Source organism: Nanorana parkeri, unplaced genomic scaffold, assembly GCF_000935625.1.
Source record: "Nanorana parkeri isolate BGI_ZX_2015 unplaced genomic scaffold, ASM93562v1 scaffold3617, whole genome shotgun sequence".
In the NCBI taxonomy this organism is placed as follows: Eukaryota; Metazoa; Chordata; class Amphibia; order Anura; family Dicroglossidae; genus Nanorana; species Nanorana parkeri.
Genome location: NW_017309885.1, coordinates 29727 through 41153, shown reverse-complemented (window position 1 = coordinate 41153; position 11427 = coordinate 29727). Strand labels below are relative to the sequence as shown.

The following is an 11427-nucleotide window of genomic DNA, read 5'->3' as shown; positions in this document are numbered from 1 at the left end:
GAAGATCTCACCATCCCCCACCATGATCAGGTAGGTGATTATCACTGATAGTTATGATTTATACCGAACCATCTTTGTTGCAAGGAATGTTTTATTCTATTTCCAGAGTGGAAACCTCGAAGATTATAATATCGTTGTTAAAGAGGAGGATAAGAAGAAGGGTTTGATGAAGAAGCTTTCTGAAGGACACATGGACCTCTACATGGAAAATATGATGGAGCCACCAGAGAGATGTCCACGTCCTCAGAAAGATCACAAAATGGAGGATGAGGACGTCACAGCAGATTGTGCGGGAGAAGAGACAATGAGCTCAGCTATGGATGGTGGACGTCACAGTGTGGAGAGACCATGGAATCCCTCTGACTCTGAGCGACCTCGTCCTGTGGGGGATGGTGCCGGAATTCAGGGGGAGAAGAGGTTTTCCTGCCCTGATTGTGGGAAACATTTTAACACCAAATCAGGTTTTTCCGTGAGAAAGAGCGAGAAGCTCCATTCTTGCTCCGAGTGTGGGAAAAGTTTTTCTCATAAATCAGAACTCATCGTACATTACAGAACTCACACGGGGGAGAAGCCGTATTCCTGCCCAGAGTGTGGGAAAGGTTTTTCGCAAAAGTCCTGTCTCTCCAGACATCAGAAATTGCACACGGGCGAGAAGCCCTATGGCTGCCCTGAGTGTAGGAAATGTTTCTCGCGGAAATCGGACCTTGTGAAACATCAGAGATGCCACACGGGGGAGAAGCCGTATTCCTGCCCCTATTGCCCCATTTGTTTTTCAGATAAGTCCAGTCTTACCAAACACCAGAGACTGCACACGGGTGAGAAGCCGTTCTCCTGCTCGGAATGCGGAAAGCGTTTTCCGCAGAAATCAGAACTTGTTACGCACCACAGATCTCACACTGGGGAAAGGCCGTATTCCTGCTCTGAATGCGGGAAATGTTTTTCATGGAAATCTTGTCTTATCAAACATCGGAGGACCCACGCAACTCTCAAAGTGTCATAGTGTCCCCAGTGCGGGAAATGTCTCACACTGGGAAGAAGCATACCTTGATATACACCTCAGACAATACGTGGCTGAGCTCTTCTCAAGGAAGAGCTCAGAGATGACAAAAGACTTCAAAGTTGTGTCTGGCTTCCTCTGCTAGGAGAGAGGGGGAGGGGGGTCACTGCCGGTTGAGTCCCCCTGGCAGTGTAGTCCAATCTCCCTTTGCAAGTTCATTGATAAGTCAATTAGAGCCATATATCATTCCACCCGGAACTCCTCCGTCACAATCTCCAACCACAAGATCATCGCTCAGATCTCATCTGTAGGGTGGAGGGACAAGAGTTCCCTATTTGCCCACTAGGTGACGCTATATCTGAAAGGAAAACAGTTGTGACGAGGAGTCACCGTAGGCTTGAGTGCCACCCCTGCCGCTTCAGTAGCAGGTCATCTTGGGATGGGGCTCAAGTGATTATATGGGTTTTACCCATGGGGGATGTACGAGGACAGAGCACTTTGGTCAACCACCTTCATGTGGATGACCAAAGCCTCTTCATGTGGATGATGGAAGGAACCTTCATGTGGATGAGTGGAGCCACCTTCATGTGGATGACCAAAGCCTCTTCATGTGGATGATGGAAGGAACCTTCATGTGGATGATGGAAGGAACCTTCATGTAGATGATTGAAGGAACCTTCATGTAGATGATTGGAGCCACCTTCATGTAGATGATTGAAGGAACCTTCATGTAGATGATTGGAGCCACCTTCATGTGGATGATTGAAGCCCCTTCATGTGGATGGTTGAAGAAACCTTCATGTAGATGATGGAAGAAACCTTCATGTAGGATGATTGAAGGAACCTTCATGTAGAATGATTGAAGGAACCTTCATGTAGATGATTGGAGCCACCTTCATGTGGATGATTGAAGCCCCTTCATGTGGATGATGGAAGGAATCTTCATGTAGATAATTGAAGGAACCTTCATGTAGATGATTGGAGCCACCTTCATGTGGATGATTGAAGCCCCTTCATGTGGATGATGGAAGGAATCTTCATGTAGATAATTGAAGGAACCTTCATGTAGATGATTGGAGCCACCTTCATGTGGATGATTGAAGCCCCTTCATGTGGATGATGGAAGGAATCTTCATGTAGATAATTGAAGGAACCTTCATGTAGATGATTGGAGCCACCTTCATGTGGATGATTGAAGCCCCTTCATGTGGATGATGGAAGGAATCTTCATGTAGATAATTGAAGGAACCTTCATGTAGATGATTGGAGCCACCTTCATGTGGATGATTGAAGCCCCTTCATGTGGATGATGGAAGGAATCTTCATGTAGATAATTGAAGGAACCTTCATGTAGATGATTGGAGCCACCTTCATGTGGATGATTGAAGCCCCTTCATGTGGATGATGGAAGGAATCTTCATGTAGATAATTGAAGGAACCTTCATGTAGATGATTGGAGCCACCTTCATGTGGATGATTGAAGCCCCTTCATGTGGATGATGGAAGGAATCTTCATGTAGATAATTGAAGGAACCTTCATGTAGATGATTGGAGCCACCTTCATGTGGATGATTGAAGCCCCTTCATGTGGATGATGGAAGGAATCTTCATGTAGATAATTGAAGGAACCTTCATGTAGATGATTGGAGCCACCTTCATGTGGATGATTGAAGCCCCTTCATGTGGATGATGGAAGGAATCTTCATGTAGATAATTGAAGGAACCTTCATGTAGATGATTGGAGCCACCTTCATGTGGATGATTGAAGCCCCTTCATGTGGATGATGGAAGGAATCTTCATGTAGATAATTGAAGGAACCTTCATGTAGATGATTGGAGCCACCTTCATGTGGATGATTGAAGCCCCTTCATGTGGATGATGGAAGGAATCTTCATGTAGATAATTGAAGGAACCTTCATGTAGATGATTGGAGCCACCTTCATGTGGATGATTGAAGCCCCTTCATGTGGATGATGGAAGGAATCTTCATGTAGATAATTGAAGGAACCTTCATGTAGATGATTGGAGCCACCTTCATGTGGATGATTGAAGCCCCTTCATGTGGATGATGGAAGGAATCTTCATGTAGATAATTGAAGGAACCTTCATGTAGATGATTGGAGCCACCTTCATGTGGATGATTGAAGCCCCTTCATGTGGATGATGGAAGGAATCTTCATGTAGATAATTGAAGGAACCTTCATGTAGATGATTGGAGCCACCTTCATGTGGATGATTGAAGCCCCTTCATGTGGATGATGGAAGGAACCTTCATGTGGATGATGGAAGGAATCTTCATGTAGATAATTGAAGGAACCTTCATGTAGATGATTGGAGCCACCTTCATGTAGGTGATTGAAGGAACCTTCATGTGGATGATTGAAGCCCCTTCATGTGGATGATGGAAGGAACCTTCATGTGGATGATGGAAGGAACCTTCATGTGGATGATGGAAGGAACCTTCATGTAGATGATGGAAGGAACCTTCATGTAGCTGATTGAAGGAACCTTCATGTAGATGATTGAAGGAACCTTCATGTAGATGATTGAAGAAACCTTCATGTAGATGATTGAAGGAACCTTCATGTAGATGATTGAAGGAACCTTCATGTAGATGATTGAAGGAACCTTCATGTAGAATGATTGATGGAACCTTCATGTAGATGATTGAAGGAACCTTCATGTAGATGATTGAAGGAACCTTCATGTAGATGATTGAAGGAACCTTCATGTAGATGATTGAAGGAACCTTCATGTAGATGATTGAAGGAACCTTCATGTAGATGGTTGAAGGAACCTTCATGTAGATGGTTGAAGGAACCTTCATGTAGATGGTTGAAGGAACCTTCATGTAGATGGTTGAAGGAACCTTCATGTAGATGGTTGAAGGAACCTTCATGTAGATGGTTGAAGGAACCTTCATGTAGATGGTTGAAGGAACCTTCATGTAGATGGTTGAAGGAACCTTCATGTAGATGATTGAAGGAACCTTCATGTAGATGATTGAAGGAACCTTCATGTAGATGATTGAAGGAACCTTCATGTAGATGATTGAAGGAACCTTCATGTAGATGATTGAAGGAACCTTCACGTAGATGATTGAAGGAACCTTCACGTAGATGATTGAAGGAACCTTCACGTAGATGGTTGAAGGAACCTTCACGTAGATGGTTGAAGGAACCTTCACGTAGATGGTTGAAGGAACCTTCACGTAGATGGTTGAAGGAACCTTCACGTAGATGGTTGAAGGAACCTTCACGTAGATGGTTGAAGGAACCTTCACGTAGATGGTTGAAGGAACCTTCACGTAGATGGTTGAAGGAACCTTCACGTAGATGGTTGAAGGAACCTTCACGTAGATGGTTGAAGGAACCTTCACGTAGATGGTTGAAGGAACCTTCACGTAGATGGTTGAAGGAACCTTCACGTAGATGGTTGAAGGAACCTTCACGTAGATGGTTGAAGGAACCTTCACGTAGATGGTTGAAGGAACCTTCACGTAGATGGTTGAAGGAACCTTCACGTAGATGGTTGAAGGAACCTTCACGTAGATGGTTGAAGGAACCTTCACGTAGATGGTTGAAGGAACCTTCACGTAGATGGTTGAAGGAACCTTCACGTAGATGGTTGAAGGAACCTTCATGTAGATGGTTGAAGGAACCTTCATGTAGATGGTTGAAGGAACCTTCATGTAGATGGTTGAAGGAACCTTCATGTAGATGGTTGAAGGAACCTTCATGTAGATGATTGAAGGAACCTTCATGTAGATGATTGAAGGAACCTTCATGTAGATGATTGAAGGAACCTTCAAGTAGATGATTGAAGGAACCTTCACGTAGATGAAGGAACCTTCATGTAGATGGTTGAAGGAACCTTCATGTGGATGACTGAAGACACCTTCATGTGGAAGATTGAAGCCACCTTCATGTAGATGTCATCTAGTGGACAATTAGGGCAACCACACGGGAACTCTCGTTCCTCTACCCTACAATACTATGCAGCACTTGTTGATGTTCCTCCGATGAACGTGAAGGTCAGTACATCATCTCTATGACACATGTGATGCCCAGTGAAGAGTCGATGACTAGAGCAGTGTCCAGTTCTTACTCACCAGCCTTCCCCTATGCGTCTTTGTTGGGTTGCTCCTCCTGAAATGCGTAGATGTGTCACCTGAGGGTCGGCTTGTGATGACTTCTCCTCCAGATGGGAAGTTTCTCTACACAGGGAAGGTCACGTCTTTTCCACACGAGACAGCGCTATGGCGATGCACCTTCTACAGCTTCCTTCCCTCCTCAGTAGATGACATATAGACGCTTCCTGAAGGCATCAAAAGATAGTTGAGGAGAACATTCGGTTGGATAAAATGCTAAAGTCGCCTGTTACCGAAACGGTGACACACTCACCTTGCCCACAGATCACCAGGGATGTGGTGACAACCTAATATGCTCCCGGAAGAGAACTTTGGTTTTTGCCCCTCACAGCCACGTGCTCATACATAACGCATCTTCGCTGGACAAAGAAGCTATGCAACATTTTTTTTTTTTAATAAACACCTTTTGTAACTCTCAGAAAACAGTGGGTGTGTCTGTTTAATTAAGGGGTGTGGCTTAATGTGAATGCACATGTTAAAAAGGGAAAGTTAAAAAATTATGAGTTGGCTAACTGGGCCTGGGCATGACAGATGAGTGAGCGGCTAGGTGGGCCTGGGCATGACAGATGAGTGGCCGGCTAGGTGGGCCTGGGCATGACAGATGAGTGGGCGGCTAGGTGGGCCTGGGCATGACAGATAAGTGGGCTAGGTGGGCCTGGGCATGACAGATGAGTGGGCGGCTAGGTGGGCCTGGGCATGACAGATGAGTGGGCTAGGTGGGCCTGGGCATGACAGATGAGTGGGCCTGGGCATGACAGATGAGCGGGCTAGGTGGGCCTGGGCATGACAGATGAGTGGGCTAGGTGGTCTTGGGCATGACAGATGAGTGAACTAGTTGGGCTTAACAGATGTGTGGCTAGCTAGGCCTGGGCTTGACAGATGATTGAGCTAGGTGGGCCTGGGCTTGGCAAATGATTGAGCTAGGTGGGCCTGGGCTTGACAGATGGTTGAGGTAGCTGGTCCTGGGCATGACAGACGAGTGGGCTAACTGGGCCTGGGCTTGGCAGATAAGAGGGCTAGCCGAGGATCAGCTTCACAGATGAGTGGGCTAGGAGAGACTGAGCATGACAGGTGAGTGGGCTACTTGGGCCTGGCAGATGAGTGGAATAACTGGGCCTTGGCTTTGCACATGAGTGGGCTAGTTTGGCCTCGGGTTGACCGATGAGTGGGATGGCTGGGCCTGGTCTTAAAGGCTGGGTGGGCTAGCAGGGCCTGGGCTGGACAGCATGGTGAGGTAGATGATCCTAGTTTGATGGGTCGGTTCACTGACTGTACAGCTTACGTTACGTTGAGAGGTTTTTAGTGTGGGACGGTAATAAGTGACAGTTGGCACCCTTCCCGAGACAGAACGTGACCAGGCAGATGAGGTTGCTCTACACCGAGGGCATTCTTGGCTTTCTCAGTAACTGGCTCCCTCTTCCTTCATTCTGACCCAAAGCCAGTGTGCGGGAAATGTCCACTGAGCAGGCACGGCCAAGGCAGCTCTCTTCACTCAGGAGGAAGAGCATTCCAGAGGCAAACCCAAAACACACAAAGGCCTCTTGGACCCTTCAATGGACACCAACCATTGTGTCGCTGATGTGACCATTGCTGTAGATGAACCCGGACCAGTGAAAATATGATCCAAGTTTATTCATCTGACATATTTGGCGCTGTATCAGCTAAGAGGAAAATTTTGGGATCTAGTTACCCCAATTTCATCATTTATCCAAAGAAGCTGATTGGCCCGTCATAGGTCATAACTTTCACCCTCGTCAGTAGCAGCCAAGCCCACTTATGTCACACTCTACACATCCAATACCTACTCGGAGCGTAAAGAGCCAAGAGTGGAGGAGGTGAGAGGAACAAGACCCTAACCACCAGGCCCGGAGCCTGACTGAAGCCCTGTTCAGAATTCCCCAACAGAACTAGGAACTCTCGGGAACACTACGGTCCCTAGCAACTGGAACTTCCCTCAGGAACACCGGGGGTCACTAGGAGCTAGAACTTCCCTCAGGAACACCGGGGGTCACTAGGAACTGGAACTTCTCTCAGGAACACCGGGGGTCAATAGGAACTAGAACTTCTGTCAGGGACTTTGGGGTAACTAGATAAAGGATCTTCAGTCAGGAACTCTGGTTGTCAGCGGGAACTGGAACTTTTCTCAGGAACTCCAGTGGTGACTAGGAACTTCCCTCAAAAACACACTTGCGGTCTCTAAGAAATGGAACTTCTCTCAGGAACGTGGGGGGTCACTAGGAACTGGACCTTCTCCCAGGAACACTACTGTCACTAACAATTGGAACTTCCCTTAGGAACACTGGTTGTCAACGGGAACTGGAACTTCTCTCAGGAACACTGAGGGTCACTGGGACCTGAAACTTCTCTCAGGAACACGGAGGGTCACCGTGAACTGGAACTTCTCTCAGGAACACGGATGGTCACCGTGAACTGGAACTTCTCTCAGGAACACTGAGGGTCACCATGAACTGGAACTTCTCTCAGGAACACTGAGGGTCACTGGGACCTGAAACTTCTCTCAGGAACACGGAGGGTCACCGTGAACTGGAACTTCTCTCAGGAACACGGATGGTCACCGTGAACTGGAACTTCTCTCAGGAACACTGAGGGTCACCATGAACTGGAACTTCTCTCAGGAACACGGATGGTCACCGTGAACTGGAACTTCTCTCAGGAACACTGAGGGTCACCATGAACTGGAACTTCTCTCAGGAACACTGAGGGTCACTGGGACCTGAAACTTCTCTCAGGAACACGGAGGGTCACCGTGAACTGGAACTTCTCTCAGGAACATGGATGGTCACCGTGAACTTGGCTAGGTGGGCCTGGGCATGACAGATGAGTGGGCGGCTAGGTGGGCCTGGGCATGACAGATGAGTGGGCTAGGTGGGCCTGGGCATGACAGATGAGTGGGCTAGGTGGGCCTGGGCATGACAGATGAGTGGGCCTGGGCATGACAGATGAGCGGGCTAGGTGGGCCTGGGCATGACAGATGAGTGGGCTAGGTGGTCTTGGGCATGACAGATGAGTGAACTAGTTGGGCTTAACAGATGTGTGGCTAGCTAGGCCTGGGCTTGACAGATGATTGAGCTAGGTGGGCCTGGGCTTGGCAAATGATTGAGCTAGGTGGGCCTGGGCTTGACAGATGGTTGAGGTAGCTGGTCCTGGGCATGACAGACGAGTGGGCTAACTGGGCCTGGGCTTGGCAGATAAGAGGGCTAGCCGAGGATCAGCTTCACAGATGAGTGGGCTAGGAGAGACTGAGCATGACAGGTGAGTGGGCTACTTGGGCCTGGCAGATGAGTGGAATAACTGGGCCTTGGCTTTGCACATGAGTGGGCTAGTTTGGCCTCGGGTTGACCGATGAGTGGGATGGCTGGGCCTGGTCTTAAAGGCTGGGTGGGCTAGCAGGGCCTGGGCTGGACAGCATGGTGAGGTAGATGATCCTAGTTTGATGGGTCGGTTCACTGACTGTACAGCTTACGTTACGTTGAGAGGTTTTTAGTGTGGGACGGTAATAAGTGACAGTTGGCACCCTTCCCGAGACAGAACGTGACCAGGCAGATGAGGTTGCTCTACACCGAGGGCATTCTTGGCTTTCTCAGTAACTGGCTCCCTCTTCCTTCATTCTGACCCAAAGCCAGTGTGCGGGAAATGTCCACTGAGCAGGCACGGCCAAGGCAGCTCTCTTCACTCAGGAGGAAGAGCATTCCAGAGGCAAACCCAAAACACACAAAGGCCTCTTGGACCCTTCAATGGACACCAACCATTGTGTCGCTGATGTGACCATTGCTGTAGATGAACCCGGACCAGTGAAAATATGATCCAAGTTTATTCATCTGACATATTTGGCGCTGTATCAGCTAAGAGGAAAATTTTGGGATCTAGTTACCCCAATTTCATCATTTATCCAAAGAAGCTGATTGGCCCGTCATAGGTCATAACTTTCACCCTCGTCAGTAGCAGCCAAGCCCACTTATGTCACACTCTACACATCCAATACCTACTCGGAGCGTAAAGAGCCAAGAGTGGAGGAGGTGAGAGGAACAAGACCCTAACCACCAGGCCCGGAGCCTGACTGAAGCCCTGTTCAGAATTCCCCAACAGAACTAGGAACTCTCGGGAACACTACGGTCCCTAGCAACTGGAACTTCCCTCAGGAACACCGGGGGTCACTAGGAGCTAGAACTTCCCTCAGGAACACCGGGGGTCACTAGGAACTGGAACTTCTCTCAGGAACACCGGGGGTCAATAGGAACTAGAACTTCTGTCAGGGACTTTGGGGTAACTAGATAAAGGATCTTCAGTCAGGAACTCTGGTTGTCAGCGGGAACTGGAACTTTTCTCAGGAACTCCAGTGGTGACTAGGAACTTCCCTCAAAAACACACTTGCGGTCTCTAAGAAATGGAACTTCTCTCAGGAACGTGGGGGGTCACTAGGAACTGGACCTTCTCCCAGGAACACTACTGTCACTAACAATTGGAACTTCCCTTAGGAACACTGGTTGTCAACGGGAACTGGAACTTCTCTCAGGAACACTGAGGGTCACTGGGACCTGAAACTTCTCTCAGGAACACGGAGGGTCACCGTGAACTGGAACTTCTCTCAGGAACATGGATGGTCACCGTGAACTGGAACTTCTCTCAGGAACACTGAGGGTCACCATGAACTGGAACTTCTCTCAGGAACACGGATGGTCACCATGAACTGGAACTTCTCTCAGGAACACTGAGGGTCACCATGAACTGGAACTTCTCTCAGCAGCACCGAGGGTCACTGGGACCTGAAACTTCTCTCAGGAGCACTGAGGGTCACCATGAACTGGAACTTCTCTCAGGAACACGGAGGGTCGCCATGAACTGGAACTTCTCTCTGGAACACTGAGGGTCACCATTAACCCCTTCGTGACAGACGACGTACAGTGTACGTCGCCAGCATCGGGGCTGTTTAAACAGACTCCCGGCGACTTTTGCCGCCGGGAGTCTGTTTAAACTTGTAGAGCCGACTGTGGGCTTTACAACAGAAGCGATTCTGGCGACTTACCTGTCGCCAGATCGCTTCTGCGTCCCGAAGAAGGGGCCGCCCCCCCCCCCGCCGTGCTTCCCGGGCTCCGTTGCCCCTCCTACGGGCCCGGGACCGGCGATCTTTGTGTCCGCGGGGAGCTGGGGAGGAGGTCGACGAACTTCCGTTCATCGATCCCCTCCCCGTTCTATGGGACCGGGAGCGATGCAGATTGCATCACTTCCGGTCCCTGGGCTGTCAGTTCTGGGCTCCTGCAGCCCAGCTATAAGCTATTGAAGTGCGATCTGCACTTCAATAGCTTATTTCTAGTGTAAAGGTGACACTGAGGGTCTTTTGGACCCCCAGCATCACCTTAAAGAGGACCTGTCACCACCATCTGCTATTACATGGGGGGGCTTGCAAGCCCCCCCATGTGATAGCAGTCAAAGTAAAGTAAAAAAAAAAAAAAAAACAGTTTTTAAAATTAAAATGAAATAAAATAAATCTAATAATAATAAAAAAAAAACACATGTTCTTTCAGGAACACGGATGGTTGCCATGAACGGGAACTTCTCTCAGGAACACGGTGGGTCACCGTGAACGGGAACTTTTCTCAGGAACACGGAGGGTCGCCATGAACTGGAACTTCTCACAGGAGCACGGAGGGTCACCGTGAACTGGAACTTCTCTCTGGAACATTGAGGGTCACCATGAACTGGAACTTCTCTCAGGAACACTGAGGGTAACCGTGAACTGGAACTTTTCTCAGGAACACTGAGGGTAACCGTGAACTGGAACTTCTCTCAGGAACACTGAGGGTAACCGTGAACTGGAACTTCTCTCAGGAACACGGAGGGTCACTAGGACCTGAAACTTTTCTCAGGAGCACGGAGGGTCGCCATGAACTGGAACTTCTCTCAGGAACACCAGGGGTCACTAGGACCTGGAACTTCCCTCAAAAACACATTGGCGGTCTCCAGGAATTGGAACTTCTCTCAGGAACACAGGTGGTCACCAGGAAAGGAAGCTTATCTCAAGACTACTGTTGTAGATGAAGCCAAACCACTGGCTTGTGCATTGAAAATATAATCCAAATTTATTAAACATATATACATGGCACAAGAAGAAAGCACAGAACTTTGGCATATAGTTTTTGAAATTTGATCATTTATGGGGCGAGAAAACACACACACCTTTCCCATGTCCACACATTCTTCTTTAATAACTCTCTACAAGTTTGGAGGAACTTAGGGGAACAAGACCATAACCACCAGGCC

The 11427-nt window shown here is 48.4% G+C and overlaps 1 protein-coding gene across 1 annotated transcript in view; it reads left to right on the top strand.

Moving 5' to 3' along the window:
- Positions 1 to 106: 106 nt before the first annotated feature.
- The window catches only part of LOC108803340 (zinc finger protein 585A-like), a gene marked incomplete at both ends in the record, with an annotated part of 40319 nt that continues 28998 nt past the window's right edge, over positions 107 to 11427 (top strand). The window contains 2 exons of the mRNA XM_018575187.1: positions 107 to 287; positions 462 to 991. Of these exons, the coding sequence (XP_018430689.1) occupies positions 107 to 287; positions 462 to 991 (711 nt within the window). The remainder of the gene's footprint in view (positions 288 to 461; positions 992 to 11427) is intronic.